The 27,118-nt window shown below is 33.6% G+C and overlaps 2 protein-coding genes across 14 annotated transcripts in view; one reads left to right on the top strand and one right to left on the bottom strand.

Moving 5' to 3' along the window:
• PGM3 (phosphoglucomutase 3) overlaps window positions 1-12,492 on the top strand; it is a 39,417-nt gene extending 26,925 nt beyond the window's left edge. For all 5 annotated transcript variants that reach the window (XM_081295171.1, XM_081295174.1, XM_081295173.1 and 2 more), the window contains one exon: window positions 12,358-12,492. In XM_081295171.1, coding sequence (XP_081151297.1) covers window positions 12,358-12,383 — 26 coding nt within the window. In that variant the 3' untranslated portion in view covers window positions 12,384-12,492. The remainder of the gene's footprint in view (window positions 1-12,357) is intronic.
• The window catches only part of DOP1A (DOP1 leucine zipper like protein A), a 120,846-nt gene that overhangs the window by 14,968 nt on the left and 78,760 nt on the right, over window positions 1-27,118 (bottom strand). For 7 of the 9 annotated variants that reach the window (XR_014022110.1, XR_014022111.1, XR_014022112.1 and 4 more), the window contains 15 exons: window positions 21,733-21,867; window positions 20,925-20,980; window positions 19,657-19,761; window positions 14,533-14,599; window positions 14,139-14,283; window positions 13,887-13,966; window positions 12,865-12,974; window positions 12,448-12,597; window positions 12,246-12,307; window positions 10,777-10,929; window positions 8,855-8,991; window positions 7,901-7,956; window positions 6,914-7,078; window positions 2,445-2,574; window positions 218-277 (listed from right to left, as the gene is read on the bottom strand). Coding sequence is in view for 2 of the 9 variants with exons in the window: in XM_081295169.1 (XP_081151295.1) it covers window positions 218-277; window positions 2,445-2,574; window positions 6,914-7,078; window positions 7,901-7,956; window positions 8,855-8,991; window positions 10,777-10,929; window positions 12,246-12,307; window positions 12,448-12,597; window positions 12,865-12,974; window positions 13,887-13,966; window positions 14,139-14,283; window positions 14,533-14,599; window positions 19,657-19,761; window positions 20,925-20,980; window positions 21,733-21,867 (1,611 nt within the window). In the remaining 7 variants the exon portion in view is untranslated. Of the gene's footprint in view, window positions 1-217; window positions 278-2,444; window positions 2,575-6,913; window positions 7,079-7,900; window positions 7,957-8,854; window positions 8,992-10,776; window positions 10,930-12,245; window positions 12,308-12,447; window positions 12,598-12,864; window positions 12,975-13,886; window positions 13,967-14,138; window positions 14,284-14,532; window positions 14,600-19,656; window positions 19,762-20,924; window positions 20,981-21,732; window positions 21,868-27,118 lie in introns of those variants that run through there. The other 2 variants (XR_014022114.1, XM_081295170.1) reach the window with 2 other exon arrangements.

Below are 27,118 nucleotides of genomic sequence, written 5' to 3'. Positions count from 1 at the left end.
TTCCATACTGATGAATTCAAAGGAGAAATCATTTGTTGTTGTTTCCATACAAATGATTTCTCCTTTGAATTCATCAGTCTACCCATAGAGAAAGACTTCCTTCCTGTTTACCTCTCTTACACTTGTTGAAATCCAGACCTGGGTTTATGTTTCACTATTTGGTCCAGATGTGGCAGCTCTTGCTGCCATATCACAAGCATCAAACAGCCACCCTCACCTGATGCTTGGCCATCTCCACTCCCTCCAAAATCACTGTTTTAAAGTCCTCCTCCTTGTCCTGTGGAAGGAAAGAGGAGAACTCATAGCTTTTGTTCCAGTGAAACATACGCTTGGCCATGAAGACCTTGTTTAAAGGGATTTGAATGGGAGATGATTTTCAATCAAAATTGTTACCTTATTCTGTAGGACAAGTTTTGGGCAAAAGACTGTCATACTTATCCTTTAGATAAGGGAGGGTTCTTAGTAAATATTCTCATTACTAATGAGATAAAGGAAAAATAGGGCACATGCCTGGGTTCATACAGATTTGACATGATTATTTTTTCAAACCCTATAATATCAATCAAAGTAAAAGTAACTCCTGTCCTAAACTGTGGCTCCAACTTTCATTCATATTTTGTCCTTTTATTTAGCTTCTAAAGAAGCAACTGTGATGAAGTTCCTTATGTCCTTCAAGTAAAACCTTTGAAAATCACTTTTCTCCATGTGGACTTTGGTTTAAGAGCTGCTGCCTGCTTAGGGGACTTCATAGGGCCTGGCAATTTCTGAGTACTCAAAGCACATACTGTAAACTAGATCTCACAAAATAACCTAGATTATCCCAAAATTTTGTAGTTTATTTTTCAAAAAAATTATACAAGACAAAAATGGCCCAATAATGAGCATGCCAGTTTCAATACTTTTTAAAAAATTTATTTATTTACTTATTCTAATCAGTTATATATGACAGCAGAAAGTTCTTCGATTCATTATATACAAATGGAGCACAATTTTTGACTTTTCTGGTTCTACCTACTGCACCAGAAATTTTCTTTTTTATTAATTTTTAAAAATTTATATATGATAGCGGAATATCATATAAATGACATTTATAATGACATATAAATGATATTTTCCTATTTCTGGTGTATACAAAGTATATTCACAAGGTCAGTTTATGGAGTGCTTGCCTTGCATACACAAGGCCCTGGGTTTAATCCCCAGCACCACACCAAAAAAGCAAAAGATTCTCAATACTCTTCTCTAGAAGAAGCTGGCATGCTCATTTCTGAGTGTGCTCAGAAATAAACCTGATGCATACTGAAAGATGTAAGAACATAAGCCATGGCATAGATTTTATAAATCTTATATTCCTACACTTACGATATATGTTTTAGATACAATCTCACTTTTTACCTTGAGGAATTTCTCTTAAGTGGATATTTTTGAGTTCCTTCACTATCTCTCTTACAGAGGTAATAATTTTGATCAGTGTTTTAAAAACTGCAGGTTGGAGGTAGGGTCTTGACAGCTATTAAGATGGAATACTATATCAATAATAGGAACTATATGGAAGAAAATACTTCATTTTAAAGGCAAAGGTTTTTTGTGAGAAATTTTAGATTCTGTTATGTAGCTATACTGGGTCAGGATATGGAATGCACGTCTTTCGGTCACAATCAAAATTGAACAAATTCTAAGCATTTACATTTTACTTCATATGAATGGAAAACAAATACTAGTGATTATTCCTCCCTTATTAATCTGATCAGGTTCTGAGTTTTGATTAACTAATCCTGTCAATTTATTAAACTTATGTATAATCTATACACAAACTTACTGGTTCATATTGAAGTCAATCTTACATTTATTCTACAAATCCCTTTTAGTACTGCATTTTTTCTCAATCAGCTCATATATTTCTGATTCTCATCATGGCATTAAAATGAACACTATGGGTATATCCTTACAGAACTAGAGTGCTAAGTACTTACATGCATGGTTCCAAGATTTTTATTCTTTTATAAGTATAAAATATTTTAATCTAGATGTTATCAATGTACAAAAGACTTCCTTTTTCTTCTCATTTAAAAAATTAATAGGTAGGCTGGGGATATAGCTCAGTAGAGTACAGGATACAGAACTTGCCTAGCATGGATGAGGCCCTGGATTCCACCCCAGCAGCACCACACATGCACAAATAATGATAACCAAATGTTCATTTAAGACCCACACAATGTATATTTTAAATGTTTGTGAATATTAGGCTTATGGATATTAATTCTCAAAATTACTGTCTTCAAAGTAGCTCAACTTGATAATATCCTCAATTTCCTAGGAAATATTTAATACGTGCTGCACAAATGCAGTAGTTTCTTAATATATAACAAAAAGTAGTTACATAATATGACAATACAAATACAACATGTAATTACATAACAGAACATCAAAAAAAATATTAATACCTTTGCCCTTTTCCGAAGAAGTTTTGCTAGTCGAACCACATAAGGTTTAAATTCTCGTTGATGTATGCCCTGCCTTCTGACTTCCAAACCTGAATCATCTGAGGCCTCTGGAATAAAGGCCCACCGGTACCTGTGTATAGAAGAATGATATCAGCATTCTTTGTAAGACAAACTTTGTGCCATCTAAGATGAGGCAACATAATTTTAGTAGATCATGACCCCACTACTTACAAAGATTCAAATGCCAGCTGTGCCTTTGGTAACCCTGTCACCTGGAGCACATTTCTTAACCTCTTTGAGCCTTTTCTACATCATTTAACATAGTATTAAGTACCTCAGGGTTATAAGGGATAAATAAAGATATGTAAACCTGAAAGGTGCTCACCACATTTTTCATGAGCACAAAGAAAAGTACTCAACACATGTTTCTTCCTTATTATCAGAAAGTTCTTAAAAGGAAATTGTGTTTTTGTAGCTTATTATCTCTTTGTATTATAACAATTTGACAAAGACTTGATTTTCCAACATAGAATTGCTAAATGTTCTCTAAATTACACAGTAAGGGGCAAAGAACTGAAAGAATTTAAGAGAAATTTAAGTAGGACTTCTTTCATGCCTCTGTTATATTTTTTCTTATTTTTGTCTTTAATAAGTTAAATTAATGTCTGACAAGGGAAAAAATTGAAACAATATAAAAGAGCATGCTAAAGAGAAAAGCAGTCTCCCTCCCATCCTATTATCTATTGGTGTATCCAGTTTCTTTTATTATATTCTTCCAGAGTTCATTCATGAAAAAAACACATATTCTTGCAACCAACCATCTCCCTTTAAAACAAAACAAAACAAAACAGAAATGATCGTTGCTTGCTTTGACCTAAGTATACATCCTGGAGACCATTCCAAGTCATATTAAACTCTGTTCTTCCTAAAGCTACATAGTATTCCAGTATTAGGAGGTAGTCTTGGAATTCTAAAAGTGCCATAATGGTTACCCGCATCTAATAATTACTTTATGCATTTCTGTGAGTAGAGTGGCACGATAAATCTTAACATGTAGTAGAATTACTGGCTTAAAGAGAGCATATATCCACAAAGTTACAACTATCTTATATTTGATAAAGGGGCTAAAAGCATGCAATGGAGGAAGGATAGCATCTTCAACAAATGGTGTTGGGAAAACTGGATATCCATATGCAACAAAATGAAACTGAATCCCTTTCTCTCGCCATGCACAAAAGTTAACTCAAAATGGATCAAGGAGCTTGATATCAAATCAGAGACTCTGCGTCTGATAAGAAGAAAAAGTTGGCTCTGATCTACATATTGTGGGGTCAGGCTCCAAATTCCTTAATAGGACACCCATAGCACAAGAGTTAATAACAAGAATCAACAAATGGGACTTACTTAAACTAAAAAGTTTTTTCTCAGCAAGAGAAACAATAAGAGAGGTAAATAGGGAGCCTACATCCTGGGAACAAATTTTTATTCCTCACACTTCAGATAGAGCCCTAATATCCAGAGTATACAAAGAACTCAAAAAATTAGACAATAAGATAACAAATAACCCAATCAACAAATGGGCCAAGGACTTGAACAGACACTTCTCAGAGGAGGATATACAATCAATCAACAAGTACATGAAAAAATGATCACCATCTCTAGCAGTCAGAGAAATGCAAATCAAAACCACCCTAAGATACCATCTCACTCCAGTAAGATTGGCAGCCATTCTGAAGTCAAACAACAACAAGTTCTGGCGAGGATGTGGAGAAAAGGGTACACTTGTACATTGCTGGTGGGACTGCAAATTGGTGCGGCCAATTTGGAAAGCAGTATGGAGATTTCTTGGAAAGCTGGGAATGGAACCACCATTTGACCCAGCTATTGCCCTTCTCGGACTATTCCCTGAAGACCTTAAAAGAGCGTACTACAGGGATACTGCCACATCGATGTTCATAGCAGCACAATTCACAATAGCTAGACTATGGAACCAACCCAGATGCCCTTCAATAGATGAATGGATAAAGAAAATGTGGCATTTATACACCATGGAGTATTACACAGCACTAAAAATGACAAAAATCATGGAATATGCAGGGAAATGGATGGCACTAGAGCAGATTATGCTTAGTGAAGCTAGCCAATCCCTAAAAACAAATACCAAATGTCTTCTTTGATATAATGAGAGCAACTATGAACAGAGCAGGGAGGAAGAGCAGGAAGAAAAGATTAACATTAAACAGAGACATGAGATGGGAGGGAAAGGGAGAGAAAAGGGAAATTGCATGGAAATGAAGGGAGACCCTCATTGCTATACAAAATTACATATAAGAGGTTGCGAGGGGAATGGGAAAATAAACAAGGAGAGAAATGAATTACAGTAGATGGGGTAGAGAGAGAAGATGTGAGGGAAGGGGAGGGGGGATAGTAGAGGATAGGAAAGGTATCAGAATACAACAGTTACTAATAGGGCATTATGTAAAATTGTGGATGTGTAACCGATGTGATTCTGCAATCTGCTTTTGGGGTAAAAATTAGGAGTTCATAACCCACTTGAATCTAATGTATGAAATATGATATGTCAAGAGCTTTGTAATGTTGTGAACAACCAATAAAAAAAAAACAAATACTAGAAGAAAAAAAAAGAGAGCATATATTTAAAATTTGATAAATAACCTCTTTGGAGAACAATTGTATAATATCAATGTACCCTTCCAACAAGAATGTATCTGTTGTTAAGGGTAAAAAGAAAGCAGCTTTTAGATTTTTACCATTTTGACGGTTACATATAATTTCAACTGAAATTTCTCCTATGAGTATAGCTCAGTATTTCCCCCTATGTTTAGAAGCCATTCTTTTTCTTTTGTTCCTGAAGACTGAATTCAGGGCCTTGTGCATGGGAAGCACATGCTCTTCTGAAGCTACACACCCAGCCTTGTTTTCCTTCCTTTTGGAGTAATAACATTCTGACAAGTAAAGGATAAGATCAGCTGGGCTCGTGGCACACACCTGTAATCCCAGCGGCTCAGGAGGCTGACATAGGAGGATCATTGAGTTCAGAGCCAGCCTTAGAAAAAGCAAGGTGCTAAGCAACTCAGTAAGTCCCTGTCTCTAAATACAATAGGACTGGGGACGTGGCTCAGTGGTTGAGTGCCCCTGAGTTCGATCCCCGGTACCCCCCCAAAAATAGGATAAATTCATTTTGGTTCTTTTTATGGAAGATAAGTATATAGTTCTTGATATTCTTCCTGGAGCTCTGAAAAACAGAGTTTCTATCACTTTTGTGAATTTAAATTATCTAGTTAATTTTAGATACTTTCCTACAATTCTTAGTATCCTTTTCTGAACTTCTCATAGGATTAACTTCAATTTAACAGATACCCAACCACTAAAATTCATCAAGAAGTGAACGTATATGGTTTTCAAATGGAAAAAAAAAATTAAAAGAATAATTTCTAGTTCTTACCATAAAGTTTAATGAAAAGTAAGCAATTTTTGGAGGTTTAAGCATATCAAAATTTATCCTATTATTTTTCTATTCTAAAATAATGTAACATAACACTTGATGCAAATATTTGACCTTTTTCATAAACTCTCAAATTACCTTAGCTACATTGACAAAAAAAAATCTTATTTTTACCACTTCAATGTGAAAATTTTTTGTGTGAAAAATTTATGTGAAAAACCATAATTAAATATATTTAAGCACTTATAAACAAGCCATGGTGAGAATTTTATCAGTTTCTCCCAACTCCTTTCAGTTCAATTCACTACCATCTAAAATAGAACAGTCTTGTTCATATCTAATCCTTTCTCCACACTCTATAGCCAAAGTAAACTTTCTAAAATGCAAGCTTAATAGCATTCCCTAAAATGCTTCCATGGCTTCTTAGTATCCTTACTTAGGATAAGGTCCACATTCTGTAAAATAGATGACAATGCCTTACATAACTGGGTCCTTTCCCAACCTCTTCTCTCAACATTGTGTTCCAGCAATACTCATCTTTCAACACCTAGAATATACCAGGTCTGCTCCTGCCTCTGTCTTCACAAAGGTGCTTTCTTCCCTCCCTCAACTTTCACTCTTCACTGAGTTTAAGACTCCTTTTAGGGTCTGTTCTGCACTCTCAAAGCTTGGAGAGGATTCTGATGGGTGGCTTAACAGCATTCTATGCATGTACTACCATAATATCCATCATGGGTTGAACTGCGTGTCATCTCCACTGGACTGGAAGCTTGTGTCATAAACCCTGCTATCTCACATCTGGAGGGTACTCTGTTGACTGATGGTCTGTTAATCTTAATATATCCGTATCAATCATAAACTTCCAACAACTGTTGCCCCAGCCCTGCTAAAAGAATTACATTTTAATAAATATTCCAACTTACACAAAATTAGTCTTAGATGTCAGTGACCAAAGCAAATGTATTTTTAAAAATATCCATTTAATAGCCTTGCTTTTACTTACATCTGAAACTGAGGAAGATTTTCAGAGGGCAATGCCAGAGCCAAATCCAAAAATTTGCAAGCAGAGAGATAGAGGTTTAACCACCGCTGGCTGTTATATGAAGTAGAAAAGCCATTACCTCCTGTATAGGTTGTCTCCAGGCCAGCCACAGAGGGGCCTGAGGTCCTGTAAGTAGGGGACAGTGCTGTCAGAGGCTGAACCCATTTGCCTACTGGGAATTCCTAGAATGTCTAACGTTCCAGCTAATATTTTTCATAGTCATCCTGATAAAGTGTAATAGTAATCTAAATTATTGGTCATAACTAATTTTTGTTCTTTAAATTTTTAGAATGTAAAGACAGAACTTGTATTACACTTTGGAAATATAAAAATTCAAATTGTATAACCAAGAAACTTTATTACTACTCAGTTTCTTCCCCCTCAGATGGGGGGAAGCTTTCCATAATAATGAACATAGCTACTAATACAGAATACATTTTATTAACTTAGCACTGAAAAATATATTTAAGACATTCTTAAATAATTTTTCAATTTATAAATCTGTAAAATTTTTGTATAATAAAAAATATTTAGCCATACATTAATAAGCTGTCTCTACTAAAAAGAATAAAACTATATTACATTAAATTGGGAACATTCTGAACGATCTGACATGGCTACCTTGCTTATAGGTTACCTGCCATAATAGATTTTGCTATCTATAACAAGTTTCAGGGACCAGATCTCACTTAGAAAAATTAAGGTACTCATATAGCTGAAACAATTGTATTGCACTGAACTAAATTTGTGTTTAAAGGTCAATGATGGTAGTTTAATTTAATCTACCATGTTTCAGGACTAAGTAAAATTACATTATATGTTCAATTAAATAATGTACTGATCATATCAAATAATCAGATAAAGTAGAATCTAGTTTTGAGAAACACTGTGGGTAATTTCAGGGTAATAAAAACTAGTAAGAATACATTGAAATAAATTACATATTACCGTGAAATATCTTCATCGGCAGTGAGTTCCTGCTCCATCAATAAAAAGACCTGTACCTGAAAACCACAAAATAAATGTTAAATGTTTATTTAAACTGGATATATAATCCTTTCCCACTATCTTTAGGCGTATTAGGACAAAAACAAATTTTATCATAAAGTTTTGAAATTGTTTCTGAAAGGAAAATGGCAAATTTAGCTGCACAAAGCTTTGCTAATCATTTAGCAGAGTTAAGTAAAATGAGGGCAGGTTTTTGTCTTTTGTGATTATGGAACAGTCACAGTTATTTCAAAAAACTAAAAGCAAGTAAGAAAAGAAGAAAAAAAAATAAGAGCAAAGAAATATTAAAACAATTTTTTGTGTGTGTGTGGAGAAATTATAAAGGTGGGTTTCAGAAATAAAGATTTCTCTTGCTCTACTCATCCACCTTTCCTGACTCTCCAAATCCTTCCTATAAAGATGAGGATGACTGTATCTTTGAGGGAACTGAATGGTATAGTTGGGATTTCGGATTTACTGTTAGGGAGTTCAGGAAATCTTTGTGAATGTCTGTCTGAAGCAAGTTTAACTGTAAGTGCTGCTCTTCAAGATGAGTATATGCCTTATGTCATTCCACAAAAACCTGACTCAACATCTCCATTGCTAGAGGTATTGTTACAGACGGGAACCCACAGGCCACAACAAAGTTAAAAACATAGAGTGGACATTAAATCAGGTCAGATGAAGTAGGGATTATCATAAACCATTGGATATCTATATTATATAACTGAAAGTTTAACTTCTAAGGATATGGAATATGACTCGTGTTACTATTTTCCAGTGTAAAATTATTAGTAACTGGTTTAACTGAGTTCAGTTCTTTTCAAGATTAGTTTTTATCCAGTAAATCATGGAAGTTAATCACATGCTTTTATAATTCAGATTTATAACCTGATTGAATTAAAATTAACTCACAAGCTCTGTGATCATGGTAGGCCAGAGTGAGGTAAGATGTTGTGGAGACATTCTTAAAAGTAACACCCTGAAAAACAGGAACACTTGAGAATGAAGAGTTGGCACCTGGGGCAAACGAAGACTCTCAACTAATCTCTCTGAAAGAAAGAAATGCAGTATATTTTCATTGCTAAAGAATTTGAATTATTATCATATAAAACTTTCTATGTGGTTCATTACTTCTCAAACTGTGGTAAAGGACTGCTTTTAAAAATTGTAATCTGTTACAGATATTTTCATAAATGATAACAAAATAACTAGAAAAATAAAAACTAGATATACAAAATATACTATCATTTTATTATTAGGTTCAATACATTCTGTAAAATAGCAAATAATAGTTTAAAACTTTTGTTCTGATTATAGAACAAATCTATCCTCTTATCCTAAGAGACTGTAGCACTGGTCCATGAACCACACTGAGTGAACACTGATGCAAACTACTTAAAAATGGAAATCAAAGAACAGTGTGCATGTAAAATTAGGCATAAAGGGTTAGGAAAAAAGGAATCATTCGTCTTCTAGGAGAAGAGATAAATTTCACTAAGGAGATGACAACTATCAGGTTAGTTCCTGAGGCTGGAAGATGCACAGTACACTGATTTGGATAGCAAATAATTCTGCTATGGGTTAAGTTCATCCCCATTGGGGTGCTATTTGCTGGCATGGGGCGATGAGTGCACTGCTATCCTTTTTGATACAGAAGGTCATTTCATGAAGATTATCAAAGCCCTTTTACAGCCCTCAATATAGCCTTCAAATTATAGACCTCTCATTATGTAAAAATGTGAATATGTAACAGATGTGATTCTGCAATCTATATTTGGGGTGAAAATGGGAGTTCAAAACACAATTTGAGTCTAATGTATGAAAGATGATATATCATGAGCTATGTAATGCTTTAAATAATCAATAAAAAATTAAAAAAATAAATAAATAAATAAATAAATTTGTGTCTACACTGAACATAAACAGAATTTTGTTCTTCTAATTATTTTCTAAACAATATAGCATAGAAACTGCATGTATGTTAAGTATTAAAAGTAATCTAAAGATGATTAATGGTATATGGGAGGAATGTGTATGTTATATGCAAATATGACAACATTTTATGTAAGAACTTGGTATCTGTTGGGGTCCTGGAACCAATCCCTCATAGATAACAAGGATCAACCGTACACCAAGTCATCACATTGTGCACTTTGAATATATTTAATCTTTATTTGTCAAATATTTTTTAAAGAAAATCAATTACAAAATGTTTTTTATAATTGTCAAAAAAAAAAAAAATTATAGACCTCTAAATGTTACTTCTAGCTGCATTTACTGGCTTTACCTACATTCCATGCCCTCCTTAAGGATGCAGGAGATGTTGTTCACAATGAAAAAAATGCTAACATGTCTGCCTGAGGTGGATTAGTCATAGCTTATATTCAAACATTAACTCCTAAGAAATATGAAATTTCCTAACATTCAATATCCAAACAATAAAACTGAGACCACATTTAGGCAAGCCCTACAAATGCAGTGTTGTTTTTAGATACTAGAAATAATATTTTTTATTTCAGTAGAAGAATTTCCAATTACATAATTTCCCCTGTCAACCTAAACTTGGTACATTTCACCTCAAGTTACAATTTAGAGAAAGTATTTTCTTTTTTAAATATATTTTTAGTATATAGATAGACACAATACCTTTATTTTATTTGTTTATTTTTATGTGGTGCCGGGGATTGAACACAGTGCCTCACATATGCTAGGCAAGTGCTCTACCACTGAGTCACAATCCCAGCCCCAAGAGAAAATATTTTCTAAGGAAGAACAACAATAACAGCAAACTATAGTTCAGAAGGTAGAGAAAATAAAGAGTTTTGATTATTTACCTTGTATATCTGGAAGATATTTCTGGTACTGGTCAATTTCACTGCTAAAAATTGCAAATGCAAGTCTTTTGAGAAGCATGGCTCTCTGTTCTAGCTCCACATCTCTGTTTGCAAAGAGGTTAAGTGAACTGCTTTGAGCCACAGCTACACGAGCTGCAGAAAAGAAAGAGAAGAGAGAGATTATAACAAGACATCTAGTCAACTGAGAAAAAATGATTATTATTTGTTTATTTAATTTAAAGAGAGGTAAAGAACTTCGAACCACTCTGGCACAGAAGAGCTGGCAGATCCAATATACACATGCCCCAAGATCAAGTAGGAAAAATTATCATACATAGACAAAAGAAAATTTAGAACTATGGGTTTCTGAAGGTAAAGATCACTAACAATACCATTTTACAAAGTCCTTTAAATTTTATGCCACCTGCTTAAATCCTTTCCATTACTTTAAAAAATAATTTCCAGCATGGCCTATCCTGGCTTAATTTTCTCTTCTTCCTCATGTTTAGTTACTCCTGACTTACTCTACTGCAGCTTATTGTTATGTGAATTTACTGAGTTTGTTCCTATCCGAAGGCCTTTGCAATTTTTGTTTGCTATGCTTGGAATATCCTGTCATTAGGCCTTTGCATGGTTGATTTCTTTAGTTTCACAAATATGAGCTCTTTAGCTATAATTTAAAATCCATCATATGTGGTCCCTATTTTATTTCCATCACAATTTCTTACTCGCTGAAATAATTTTTAAAGTTTTGTTAAAAGATTAGCATAACGTCTGGCCCATTGTTTTTGTTTAATAAATTTATATTTGTTGAATAGGTGAAGTTGAAACTCAGAACAATTCTATGAAGATGGGAGGAGAAGAGAAAATATGGTGCCCTTTTTCCAGAGTAGAAAACCACAGCTTGGGCTAAAGAATTTACACAAAATCTTCTAGACTCATAAAATCTCACTGCTATTTAAGTTTATTTTAATAACGTTCATATTTTAAAAATCTAAAAAGCTTTTTTTCCTCAGAAGAAATACAAAATAGAACCCTAATGCATAAAAACAGTCAAGACTGAGTATAGGGTGATTCTGATCTTGGCCCCTCTCTGTTCCTTCAGAGGAGATAACAGAGCCCTATAGATTTAGAGGTTTAGACCTGTCTTAGAGGTTTGGATTCAATTGTCTGCCCTTCTCTATCTCATCAATTGCCACACTTTCATTCATTAAACATTTACTGAATGCCTGTTAAGTGCCAAGTACTATGATATCTACAATTTAAAACCAAATTAGACATAGTCCCTTTCTGTCACTAGTTGCCTCAAAAAGTAAGCTGTTTTTCTAAGTTTTAATATTATATTTCCATAGGATACTATATACAGCTTGACAATGAGCTAGTTTCCAGAAATCAGCAAGTAAATAATGAGAATGAATCACATACAGACAGGAAAGATACTGCTTCCATTGTCACCTCACAATACTCACTCATTAGATCTCTAAATGTTGTCTTATCATGTGTCATCAGATTATCCATAATTGCTCTCCAACTGTGAAAGATTATGATATGTAATTAATATTTTGTTCTTCTTGTTATCAGTAAAGCATTCTAACTTTGAAGGATAGTAACTGACTTCAAAATACAGTGAGATGCATTATCACGTTGAATGAAAGCAAGAGTATGACATACTGATTAACGCAAGAGGCATCCATCTGAAAAAAACTGGGATCCATGAAGAGGTCAAAGGCTTCTTTTTTCCAAGCTCTCCGTGTATACTGATACCCGCTAAGACTGCTGAGCAGTTGGACACAGGCTCGATAACTAGGTGCATTATGTGCACTATAAGAAAGAAAGACTATCTTAATCTCTGTTTTAATTTTAATCATATTAAATTATGTAATTGCTCACATTTACCCAAGCCAATAATGACATAAGGACACAAAATTGCACCATAAGAAAAAAATACATTAATAAAAATTTTAACTGTATAATAAAAGGTAAGAATGTCATCTTGTGGTTAATTACAAAAATGGCAGTAAGGAAACAGAACTTGTTTCTAAAGGTTATGAATTAATTTGATTCTATTTATAAAAATAATAATAGTACCTGTGATTTCGGAGGTAGGGAACAACATAATGCATAATGTTTACAAGTAAAGGAATAACTCGCTCCTTTTCATCACTATAGAAAACCATATCTAAAAGATGAGCCAAAACCTATAAAACATAAGGAAATGGAATAATCTATGAGCTGAAACATCATCAAGAAGCAACTTGGTTTTCAGTTTGTAAACAAACCTAGAACACCTTAAAATTAGAAAAATCTAAATGAGATCTCCTTAAATCATTTTTATATTAGTGGTTTCTGCCATAACCTGACTATTTGGTTCCATTATAGCTATAGGATATAAATATGGACAGATTTTGCTATTTCTAACTGAGGTGGGTAAGTACAAAAAAGAGTTCAAAGAATCTTCTAATATGACAGTGAGTAAACAGTGAATTTAGGATGAGAAACTCATTTTCTTCTGAGTCAGTTAAAAGAAGGCTTGGAAAATCCAAACAAAGGAACTGGACTGTTCAAGTTCCAACACTGTCAACAGTTATAATGAACATAATAGTTACATCTATTAATAGTTATAATATACTTAGTCAAAATGATCTCATGTTTTTAAACCTCAGTGTTCACATCTGTAAATGGAAAACATAGCTATATAACAGATAAAAATAGCTTGAAAGAATGTATATGAAAATGTTTGCTAACAAGTAAAATGCTTAATAGTGAAAACATCATTATACTACCTCCACATTTGCTCACCACAGTAAAGCATGAAAGTACTTTTCTTAAAAAAGACACTTTAAAAAAATAGTGCATGGGGAGAGAAAGTAACATCTAAAGCAATATCATAGGGAGGGGAAGCAATATCACTAATGTTGTGTAAAATAATCCAAATATAGATAAGGTCAAAATCTTACATTTTTTCTTTTTATACAGTGATTTCTATAAGTTCAAAGCTAAAAATTACAAATATAAAATTTCAAATTAAAAACTTTCCTATAAGGATTACTTGTTAATATGGAATTAATGTTTGTTTCAGAGTTCATATGAAAAAACTTGACAATGATTACCTCAGAGAGTAAAGTCAATGCATGGACACTATACACAGAAGGAGTTATGTTCGAGGTTTCCATTGCAGGTGATAACATATCTAAATAAGAGAAAAGACAGGTAAACATACTGGTTAGTATTTTTCCACTGAAAAAGGCTACTTGCTAATAATGAGAAATGGTATTAGTATATGGTACTTATATACTAACTGAAATGACTTCTTAGTGAATATATACTTACAGATAATAAACCTAAAAGTCTGAGAGCAATACCTTCAACATCAGATTCCAAGTTGGTTCCATCCACCATTATTTTGGGAGAAGGCTTAACTTCCAGATTTCGTCGTAGCCATGTTGTTTGTTCCAGAGAGGAACCAGCAATTGCACCAATAGCGTCCACTATTTTATGAGTCACATCCTAAGGAAACCAAGAAAAACAATTATATATGTAGACATGCACACATACATATAGATATTGTATGTATGTGAACTTTTGTAGTTTTCTATTTTTTGACAATAGATATTTTACAATAAACATTGATGGTTTTTATAGAATATTTAGAATTGGAAGAAATTTCACAAGTTATCTTATAGACCCTTCCATTATCAAGTTGATAGCATTGAGAAATACACTTTTAGTAATAGCTCTGAATTCAGGATGCCATACCTGAAGGTCTCTTTGGTCTTTTTTATTTTCCAAACTGGGATTTTTCATAATAAACTCATTCAGAACTCTAAAAGGGCCATAAAAACAAAATAAAAAGTATTAGTCTAAAGAAAATGATGCAATCTAATTTCTTTCAATAAGGGGCTTTGTGGCCTCATTTACCATTTGAAGTATTTCATATATATATATATATATATATATATATATATATATATATTATATATATATTAATATATATATATACACATATATATGTATATATATGTATATAAACACATACACACATACATACATATACATTTTCTGTGACTCAATCAAAATGAATATATGCATTTAAAGACACATACAATGATAGTGTCAGCAGCATTATTTCTAAGAGCCAAAAGAACTAAAGGGAACGCAAACATGTTCGGCATCAGTAGAAGAGACAACTATAGCACATTAATACAATGAGATACTAAAGAGCAACACAATCAGTTTAGCTACATGAATTGTAAGGATGAATCTCATAAACATAAGTGAATGAAAGATGCCAGATATAAGATAAAAATATTTATATATACCTATAGTTTGAAAATAAGGCAAAATCCTTCTGAGGTGTTAGAATAGTGGTTATCTTCGGTGAGAATAAAGAACACTAGTAGTTCAGAAGGACACTGTTTTGTTTCTTTTTTTTTTCATGGAAATTTTTTTTATTAGTTGCTCATGACAATACAATGATCTTGACATATCATACATTTGAATAAAATGGGGTAGGAATTCTCATTTTTCCAAGTGTATAGGTTGCAGAATCACATTGGTTATACAGCCACGTATATACATACAGAAATTCTAGTGTCTATGTTATTCTGCTGCCCTTCCTATCCCCCCTTCCCTCCCCTCCCTCCCATCACCTCTCTCTACCCAATCTAATGTGACATATTTCTCTCTTTTTTTTCTTCCCCCTCACATCATCATACATGTATTTTGTATAATGATGAGGGTCTCCTTCCATCTTCCGTGCAATTCCCCTTCTCCCTCCCATTCCCTCCCACCTCTCTTCCCTATTTAGTGGTAATCTTCTTCTCATGCTCTTCCTCCCTACTCTATTTTGAGTCACCCCCCTTATATCAGAGAAGACATTCAGCATTTGTTTTTTTTTAGGATTGGCTAACTTCACTTAGCATAATCTGCTCTAATGCCATCCATTTCCCTGCAAATGCCATGATCTTGTTATTTTTTAGTGCTGCATAATATTCCATTGTGTATAAATGCCACATTTTTTTTTTATCCATTCATCTATTGAAGGGCATCTAGGTTGGTTCCACAGTCTAGCTATTGTGAATTGTGTTGCTATAAACATCGATGTGGCTAGACTGGCTCTAGCTCAGCGGTTCCTTTGACACAGAATCTACAACTGTTTTGTTTCTTAATCTGAGTTTGTGATTATACAATTGATATGCTCACTTTTTACATACTTTGTACTTGTGGAATTGTATACTATTTATATGTTTTTCTATATGTGTAAGCAAAAACAAAAGCTCTCCAACCTTAAAATTGTAACATAATAATAGTATATTGCCATGTATAAAAACAGATTAATAATCCTTCATGAAGAAAAAAATTTCCGTTGTTTGAGAAGATTTTACTCTATATTTACTGACTTGATTTTTTAAAAGATAAATTATATGCATAATTATTTCCAAACTAACATTTAAAGAGCAACCTTTACAACAATTTCTACTTTGTAATTAGTGAATTTTAGAGGATCAGTAGAATGGTTGGGAGAAAAAAAAAAAAAAAGCAAAGCCACCAGAAATTATAAAAAGGGAATTAGGTTTCTAGTATGAATAAAAATGTTCAACTCTTTAATGTTCAGTCTGAGTACACAAAGGAGATAGGGTCCTTCATTATCTAAGAAAGGAAGAAAAGGTAGATAAGTAAACAAAAAAATCTTGTAGGGGAAAAGTTATAAATCACAATAGATGGTCTTAATTTTTTAATAAAATTAACCAGAAGAGTTATCTGGTGTTGATTCAGAGAACTATAGATATATTCCCTTTATGAGCCTTATAACTCCAAGTTAGGTAAGCATATAGTTTCTTGCCTGATGGATGGGAAAATAGTTTGGGAGAAGTTTACTAATGTACCGAAGGTCATAGAGAGGAGGGTTGAGATTAGAAAATCAGAAATCTTTAAGAGAATGTTGCTCGATTCAAGTGTCTACATTTATTTCTCATCCTTAAAAATCATACACATTAGGTATCTAAACAACCTTTGACCCAGCAATTTTGGACATTTTGTCTACTGTCCTTTTCATTGCACTGTTAGTGTCTAAAACTTCTTCAGGTTTTGATTTAGATAATTTTCAAAATTGGTAGCATAAGGATCTAAGGATCATCATGATCACTGATTTTTTAAGCAGGATCTCAAGTTTACCATGCCTGGACTGGACCCTGAGTATTAACTCAGCTATGGCATGATGATCTGTTCTCCCTAAGCTCTCCCCATCTTCCTATCATGTTTTCTCTGTTTACTGGTGGAAGACTCTTCCCATATTTACCAGAACACTCAAGGTCATCTTACTGAATCCTTCCCTCCTCTTCATTTCATAGACCATTGGTTGCCAAACTAAAATTATTAGTCCTTAAGACAATAAGCAGGGCTGGGGTTATAGCTCAGTAGAGTGCTTGGCTAGCATGTGTAAGGCACTGGGTTCAATCCTCAGCACCACATGAAAATAATTAAACAAAGGCATCGTGTCCATCTACAACAATAAAAAAAATGTAAAAAAAAAATAAGGGTAGAAGCTAAGTCTATGAATATATAATTGCAATCAACAAGCAAAATTGTAAAAGCTATAGAAGTTGACTAAAAGTTCTTTCTTCATATTTGGTTGATTTTATAGCCATTCAGTGTGGTAACATGCTGGCTGTTATGGGCTATTATTAATAACATCATTGAGGTAATGTAAAAATGTTGAGAGAAAGGTTACTCTATACTCTCATCTCCCTTATGTCTTTAACAGTCCTTTTCAAACTTGGTGTGTGTACAAGCACTTGGTGATCTTGTTCAAATGCAATTCGGATTCAGGTCAGTCTGAAATGGAGCCTGAGATTATACATTTCTACCAAGATGCCAGCTGGTAAACTGCAGTTGATTCCAATGCTGGTCATCACAGGACCAAATTCTGAGTAGTAAAGCCTTAAAGAAAAGCACCCTTCTTCCTCACTCTTAAAACTGTCATTTTCAATTCTTTATCCCCTTCCAGCTGTCTCTGAAATCTGGTACTATCAATGAGACCTCTTCTTTTTAAAATATGCTGGCACTCTCCACTTAGGTAACATCTGTTAATGGCCACGCAGTGTTCTAAGAATTTAACAAATATTAACTCATTTAATCCTCGTAACAACTTTAAGAGAGTAGGCACTACTATCATCCGCATTTTCTATTTTTGTTTTTTGAAGTACTGGGGATTGAACCCAGGGGTGCTCTACAGTTATATCCCCAGCCTTTTATTATTATTATTTTTTATTTTTTAGACAGTGTCTTTCTAAGTGTTTAGGCTGGCCTCAAACTTGAGATCCTTCTGCGTCAGAATCCCAAGTTGCTAGGATTACCAGTTGTTATGTGTCAGCACCATGAGAGAGATGTTAAGTAACATGCCCAAAGTCTCACAGCTAATAGGTAAAGGAGCTGATGAGTTCTATTTTGGTGGGCAGGGCTGGTACTGGGGATTGAACTCAGGGACACTGGACCATTAAGCCCCATTCCCAGCCCCATTTTGTTTTTTATTTAGAGACAGGGTCTCACTGAAATGCTTAGCACCTTGCTTTTGCTGAGGCTAGCTTTAAACTTGTGATCCTGTCATAGCCCCTTGAGCTGCTGGGATTACAGATGCGTGCCACTGTGCCTGGCTGGGAGCTGACAGCATCTTTTCTGGTAGCTACTCAACATCTGCAGCCTTTCCTTAACATAAAAGGGCAACTTCTAAACCACGTGTTCTGCTACACTCTCATTTATCTCTTTTCATTAAACAGCTTCAAGAATAATCCATTTTCACTCTAATCCTTTGCTGTTAACATTTGTTCTTACTACTTCACCAAATTTCTCTCTTCTAAATCACAATACCTCTCCAAATCATAAAAACATCACTCACAAATCTTTCTTACCTTTCTGAAGGTTCCTTTTAATCTACTTTTGTTCTTGAAACACTGAATAAACGTGGATTTCTTCTAATTTTCTGGTATTTCCTATTCTATCTCCATTGCTGGCCTCTTTTCCTTTTTTGTCTTGTACTTGAATCTCATTGTCAATAGTTCACACCCTCCTCACCTCTCACTTGAAAAATAATTGCTAGCCCCGTCTTCCCGCCCTGTAATATAATCCTGCTTAGTAACTTGCCAGAGTCATGCTCCTCCTCAAACCTGCAATCAATCCATCCCCTACCTAAGACCAAATAACTTAAAATAAAATTCAAGTTCATTCCCTATCTGGCTCCCATCTCCTTTGTGACCCACACTAAAGTTCCACTACTTCATTGCCTGTATATTGCTTGCTACAGTATACCCTTCTCCTCCTGTCTACATAAAGGCTTTCTGCTCTTACCACATCTATGTACTGAGCAAATATTTATTAGAGACCTATTATGAAGTAAGAATCATTATTCTGAGCAAAAAATTCACTGTTCCTGACATGATGATGCTTGCTATTAAGTAAGGATAACTGGCATTTATCCAACAATCATACAAATTAATAATAGAAATCAGTGAACTCCAAGAAAGACAGAGAAAATGAGTTTCTAATGAATGTTTATGATCATCTTCCAGCTCAAATGCTCATTCTCTGAACTTCCCATTCAGCCATGCCACTCACCTCTCTTCTTTCCATTCCCACATTCCCTTCAAGTGCTGTTGTAAAATTTTATGTTAGTGCATTCATAGCTTGTGTATGTGTAAACACACATTGTTCCCTCCCCTCATCTCCTTTTTTACAGGCTTATACATCTAGTTCTGCAGTAGGTAGAGATACTAAAACATCTGTTATTCAATCATGAGGAAAATAAGCATTATACTTTTATTCAAAATAATACATTCTACTATATCTCCAGTCCTTCAAAAATATTTTTTAAGTTAAATTACTTACCCAAGTATAAGAAACTGCCCTGGTGCTGGAAGACTCAGTTGTATAGAGTCTTTTAGAAGTATCAGCAGTGATGCCCAGCTATCCACTAAATTGGGCACTGGAATTCTGCAAGATAAAGGTAGTTTGTATATATAAAAAGCCACAGTAAATTTTAATTTCCTTTATATCTTCCTGCAGTCTAACATATTTTTCTACTAGTGTCTTGGAAACATTCTAAATCCTTATAGATTAGGATAAATCAAAATTCCTAAAAGCATCACATTTTCTACTAATAATATATAAAAAGAAAACTGAGCACATCTGGAATACTTAGTGTGATTCTTAATATATAAATTTGGCTATACAAATTTCTTTTCACATGAACTCTCAAAAGTAAAATACAACTGCAATAAATTTCAGTTTAATTACTGACATTAGAGTCAACTATTCCCTACCCTGATAGACTTTCCTCTTATGTTAGGTCTTTCTCCTTCACCTATAAATCACCACCTCATGTTAGGGAAGGCTGTCAATCTATCTTGAACACCAGTCTCTCACCTGTAAAGTAATTAAGATGATTTTTGTTTCATCCTAGCTCTAACATTAACACCTTTCCATTATCTAAACTCATATTCCAGAAAGTCCTTGCTCTAAGTCACAATCAATTTAAAAACTCTAAATAACTTAACTTTATAAATATTAGTAATGAATCACAAGTGGACTATGAATTTGATTATTAAAATGTAATTACCCAAAGAGGGAGGATTAAGATTCAAGCTCCTAAGTAAGAATTTCATCAAAACTCAGATCCACTAACTTCTTCTATTCAGGGGTCAGGTAAATGCAAAATGGGACATCAAACAAGAAGATATTTCATGTTATTCCTAAAATAAAAACTTTAAAAACCAGATTGAATTGCTACATGTTTACCTACATCAAAGTAATAATCAATTCAATGGAAATAAGCATGATTTCAAGAATAGCTTCAGCTTTTCACTGATATTTAAATGATTTTCTTACAATTTAGTGTTTTAACATTTAGTTTTCTTCAATACCTTTAGGTCTTTTGACTTTAGGATTTCCATGGATGGGTCATTAGGATACCCATAATATCTATTAATATATTCAAATTCAATGTTACTGTTTTTAGCATTTGTTCTTTTAGTTTTGGGGAAAATAAAAACAAAAAGAAAAAGAACTAGAAAGAAAGAATGAATTCAGGTAACTTTCCTCTTATATTTCCTAACCTTTATACATCCTTAAGGAAAGATCCACATCAGTAATCTTACCTTTGAATATAAGCATAGAAAAACTGAAGCATGCAGACTTCCAAAGAAAGATGTTTCTATAAACAAAAGAAATCAATTTTATAGAGAAGAAAAATGTTGCCTTTGCTTTTTCATTGTTGTTAACTACTCTGTATCTGTCAGTTTTTAATAAAAAATTAAAGAAAGCAAAATCAAATGCAAGTTTATCATAAAAAACATGCAATGCTCTTTTATTTAATAGAGAAAATTCATAATACAAGAGCTATTTAAAAAGTTGAAAATAAATGGAAGGAATGGAAAGATTCTCAAGTTTTCCTCCCACATATCAAGAATTGACACTCTACCAGTCACTTTTAAATGATTACTCTGTATGTATCAGAACTATTTTTATTTTAAGTAGCTTAAACTTGGTGTTTTGGTGTTATCAGGATTAGGTTGAGATATGTAACCAAATGTATACTTGTCTACTATTCATATCTGTTAAATTAGTATAGTTGGTCAAATTTGGGCTATTTTTTTTTTTTTTTTTTTTGGTACTGGGGATTGAACCCAGAGGTGCTTAACCACTAGGCAACATCCCCAGCCCCTTTTTATATTTTATTTAGAGAGAGGGTCTCACTGAGTTGCTAAGTGACTTGCTAATCTGTTGAGGCTGGCTTTGAAGTACCGATCTTCCTGCCTCAGTCTCTAGAGTTGCTGGGATTACAGGTATGCGCCACTGTGCCTAGCAAATTTGGGATAATTATTAACAGTTTAAAATGTAGCTCTTACCTATCAGCATCACTTCTGAGAATGAATTATGAATAAAAGCAAAGAAAAGGTTTCTTACTTTGTCCTTGGCTATGGCTGGAGGTTGCTTTAAAACTTCTTTCACAGTCTGGATAACAGTTTCTGCTCTCATGACACTGATTGAGCGAACGAGTTCCACTAGTAAAAGCTGTTCGTCACTGGCTGCAGGAATGACCTGAATAATATATTACTGTATTTATTTATGTATGTGTGCAAACAGTTCTATAGTCACAGAATTAAGAAAAGAATTTATAGCCTCTTTTTAACATAAAGAAGTCCCTTGGGTAACATAGGTAAAATTTATTTTATTAATCTATATAATACATATACATCATTTCAAAAAATCAAAATCAAAGAGGACAATAAGACTAGAAAAAACAGCAGTGCCTTGACCTATCCTTCTCATACCCCAAAGCAACCATGATCCATTTTTTAGTTCTTTTCTATTATTTCTAAATAACACATACTGGCATTTTTTCCTATTTCATATATTTTTAAAAATTTACACATTGTCTAGATTTCTTAATTTGGAAGACCAAAACTTAGCTCTCTTATACTTTTATTCCTATCCTTTCAACATATTTATGCTGCTTTTATTTAGATCAATATCTAATGTTCATATGACTATCTGTAGTAGTGCTATATATTATGGTATCTTTGTATTTCTTCTTTTGAACAATATTTTGTTTTTTAGAGTTAACAAACTGCTTTTTTGTTTACTTTATTTTTTCTAAACCTATCACAAATGCATCCCTAGATGCTCCAACAACTGTAAATCCCCTCTAATTATATTTTCAAGTACTCCAATCTTATACCTTTTCCTCATCCTCTTCTATTTTTTTTCTCCTTGAGACATTTCTGTTAGACATCTTTCTGTTCTACCCTGAATTGGTACTCTCTAGGCTTGCTACACAGTGTCATGTTGATATTTGTCCTGTCACTATCATCCTGGAAGGTACACTTGTTCTTCTGTGTTGGAACGCCTATTTTTTTGATCCCTGTCTTCTTACTTCTTGTTTTAGTTGGAATAACTTTGTTGGAGCTGCATCTTCCAGTAGTTGAGAAACAGTGACTTTATTGATTTTTTTTTCTTTTGGAGATACTGCATAGCTGAAAATGCCATTAGTGTTATTGTCTGGCTGTAGAATTATAGGTTCAGATTATGTTCCCATCAAAATTTCCAGTGTTCTGTTGACAAGTCTTATTATTTGATAAGACCAGTATTTTTTTTTTTTGCTTAGTAGAAGATTTTAGGGTCTCCTCTTCATTCCCCAATGTTCTGAAATCAAATGTTAACTTTTGTATGGTATCTTTTCAAAGTGCTAGACATAATCTGAAAATTTGTTTCCTTCATTTGTGAGGATTTTCTTGTAGAATTCAATATTTTTCTCCTCTCATTTTTTTGTTCTATATTTCTGCAAAAAGAGTGAATCTCCAGTATAACTCCCTAATTATCTGTTTTATTCTATTTTCCTTATCTTTAAGCATATATTCCACTTCTTTATTTTCTTTACCTTTTTTTTTGGATCAGGAATTGAACCCAGGGATGCTTAACTACTGAGTAACAACATCCCCAGCCTGTTTTTTGGATTTTTGAATTTTGAGACAGTGTCTTGCTAAGTTGCTCCTCATTAAGTTGCTGTGCCTGGCTTTTCACTTGTGATCCTCCTGCCTCAATCTCCCAAGCTTCTGGATTACAGTAGGCATGCGCCACCACACCTGGTTATATTTCACTTCTGATAGTTATCTACTTAATATTTTACCACTTCCTATTCCAAACTTTCTACTGATTTTGCTTTTTTTTTTTTTTGCTATGCAAAGAACATTCAAGAAATTTTTTTTTTAAATTTTTATAACTTCCTCATCCTACTTAATGGATGCAATAGGACCTTATCCATTGATGGACATTTTACTTTTTTTCTTACATTATCTGTATTACTTGACTTTTTATTTATTTTTTGTTCTTTTTAGATATATATGACAGTATATTTTTACATATTTGTACAAACATGGAATATATCTTATTCTAATTAGGATCCCAGTCTTGTGGTTGTACATCATGTAGAGATTCATTGTGGTGTATTCACATATGTACATAGGAAAGTTGTGTCAGATTCATTCCATTGGCTTTTATTCCTATACTCTTCCCTTCCCTTAATTCCCCTTCGTCAAATCCAGTGAACTTCTATTCTTCTTTTCCCCTCTTGTTGCATGTTAGCACCTACATATCAGTGAGAACATCTGACCTTTGGGTTTGGGGATTGGCTTATTTCACTTAGCATGATAGTCTCCAGATCCATCTGTTTACCAGTAAAGTCATAAAGTCATTGTTTTTTATGGCTGAGTAATATTTCATTATGTAGATATCCACATTTTCTTTATCCATTCATCTGTTGAAGGGCACCTAATTTGGTTCCATAGTTTAGCTATCATGAATTGAGCTGCTATAAACACTGATGTGGCTATACCACTGTAGTATGATGATTTTAAATCCTTTGGATACATACCAAGGAGTGGTATAATCAGGTCAAATGGTGATTCCATTCCTTATTTTTTGAGGAATCTCCACACTGCTTCCTACAGCAGTTGTACCAATTTCCAGTCCCTCTAGGAGTATATGAGTGAAGCCCTTTCCCATTTTTTCACCAATATTCGTTACTTGTATTCTTGATAATTGCTATTCTGACCAGGGTGACATGAAATCTCAGTGTAGTTTTAATTTGCATTTCTCTTATTGGTACAGATATTTGCATTTCTCTTATTGCTACTTTTTTCATACATTTGTTGACCATTCATATTTCTTCTTCTGTGAAGTGTCTGTTTAGTTCCTTTGCCCACTTATGACTGAGTTATTTGTTTTCTTGGTGTTAAGTTTTTTGAGTTCTTTATTTGAAATATAAAATATGAAATAATTGTACATATGTGGGTTTTTCTCTGTGTCATCTATTCTGTTCCATTGGTCTTCATGTCTGTTTTGGTGCCAATACCATGCTGTTTTTGTTACTATAGCTCTGTAGTATAATTTAAGGTCTGGTATTATGATGCTTCCTGCTTTGCTTTTCTCACTAAGGATTGCTTTGGCTATCTACTCTGGGTCCCTTATTTTTCCAGATGAATTTCATATATTCATTCTATGTATAATGCTGTTGAAATTTTAATAGGAATTGCATTAAATCTGTTTAGCACTTTTGGTAGTGTGGCCATTTTGACAATATTAATTCTGCCTATGTATGAACATGAGAGATCTTTCCATCTTCAATTTCTTCTTTTAGAATTCTGTAGTTTTCATTGTAGAGTTCTTTCACCTCTTTTTTTTTTCTGTTTGTTTTAGTCAATTGTGAGTGAGATAATTTTCCTATCTGCCAAACTTTCTAAAATAAAATTTTTGGGATCTTTATCACATTAGATTCATGACTAGTAATCCTTGGTTCTCTATTCATGTTTAAAAATTACTCTTATTCTAATACACTAATACATACAGAGTGCTTATTCAATGCTAGACATTTCTATAAGTGAGTCTCCCTTTTTTACCTTCTTTCTCTCTTCTTTAATATTTCTTTTAATTTATATCACTCTAAGAAATATTATTTCTGTCATTTAGGTAGTTAAGTGGAGAAGTCTAAATTTGAAATCTAAGGATCTAGTTTCAAAGTTTAGACACTTAAGCACTATGTTAATATTACCTTTCAAAAACAAAAAGTGACGGAATACTGTGTATTCATGTGTGAGACTAAGGACTGGTATGCTTCCCTGTGTGGTGATAGCCAATATTTTTGTTAGGGGACTAAGGTCAGGTCATTTTCCCAGAGAGTAAGCCTCATTCAAATCTCAAATCTCCTACCTGGAGACTATATGGTTTCCTGGCAACTCACTGGAGGGAGGCTAATTTCCATTTTTTCATTATAGATTGAGTATTCCTAATTTAAAAATCTGAAATCTGAAATGCTCTGAAATCTAAAACTTGTTGAGTATCCCGTTGGTGCTTGTTTTAGTCAGTTTTTGCATTGCTGTGACCAAAATACCTGAGAACACAACTTAGAAGAGGAAAAATTTATTTGAGGCTCATTATTTCAGAGGTCTCAGTCCATAGATGGTTGACTCCACTGCTGTGTACTCAAGTTTAGGCAGCATATCATGAAAGAAGGTTTCAGTAAAGAAAAGCTGCTCCCCTCATGGCAGTAAGGAAGGAGAAGGAGTGAAGTGAAGGGGCAACAGGAAGAACCATCCTTTCAGGGCATACCTCATGGTGTTCAATCTCTTTCAGCCATACCCCACCTACCTACATTTACCACCCAGTCAATCCATCAATCTAGGATGAACAGATTAGGCTACAGCTCTCATAATCCAATCAATACATCTGAACATGCATTATCACAGGAGTTTTTGGGGGAACACCTCATATCCAAACCATAACAGTATTCAAAAAGTTTCAGATTTTGGAGTATTTTAGATTTTTAGGTTAGGGATGTTCAATAAATATCTGAAATCAGAAAACTCTAAACTCAAGCATTTCAGATAGGAATATTCAACTTGTATGGAGACTTTCCTGAAATTTCCTGATTTCAGCTTGACATTTATTAAATTCTACCTGTGTGAACTTCATGCCCTTGGGTGCAAAAACTCTCTTGACATACTCTTCACAGGGTGAACATGACTCTCATCTCCTACTGGGGTTGAGTAGGAGAAGGAGATAGTTGCTTTGGTTGAGGAAAAGTGATCTAGAAGGCATCTAATGGATCCTTACATGAACTTTCAGCCCTATACCAGCTTTCTGGCTTTAAAAGTATCTGATACTTATACTTCAAGACAGTTTTATAGTAGAAATCACTTAACTTCTTGCAAGTTAGCAGTTGAATATCAACTTTTTCTATTATGTTACAACTCAAAAAGAGTTTTTTGGGAAAGTCTTTGCCTATTTTTAAATAATCTAGAGTTTCAATACTATTCAATGTGATATCTACTACAGAAACTTCACATGCAAAATAATATAATTTGGCAGAATTATTTATTTTTATTACTTTAGAAATGGCAGCAGTATGTAATGAGAAAGAAAATTTTAGGTGCCCAAATCACATATTTCATATGCATGTAAATTATTTAATAGTATTATTATTCTAATTTGTTATGATTTATTTCCAATCTAGAATCCCCTGAGATTTAAAATTTATAAAGTAACAAAATTTTCACCCAAGCAATTGAGTCAAAACCAACATATGAATTACATTTAGAAATATTAATTAAGCTTTCTCCATATTCTTATATTATACCCTAAATGACTAGCATTTTATAGATACTATATCATATTACCATTTCTATTTAAAATACAATGACAATCTTAATATTATACTAATTTTTCTTTACCTTTTTTTACATAAACATTACTTTTGATGGGGGTCCTGGGGATGTAACCCAGGGCCTCATGCAAG

Source organism: Spermophilus citellus (assembly GCF_964194105.1).
Source record: "Spermophilus citellus genome assembly, chromosome: 5".
NCBI lineage: Eukaryota > Metazoa > Chordata > Mammalia > Rodentia > Sciuridae > Spermophilus > Spermophilus citellus.
Note: the sequence above shows the minus strand (reverse complement) of the source record. Positions and strands in the feature narration are given on the sequence as shown.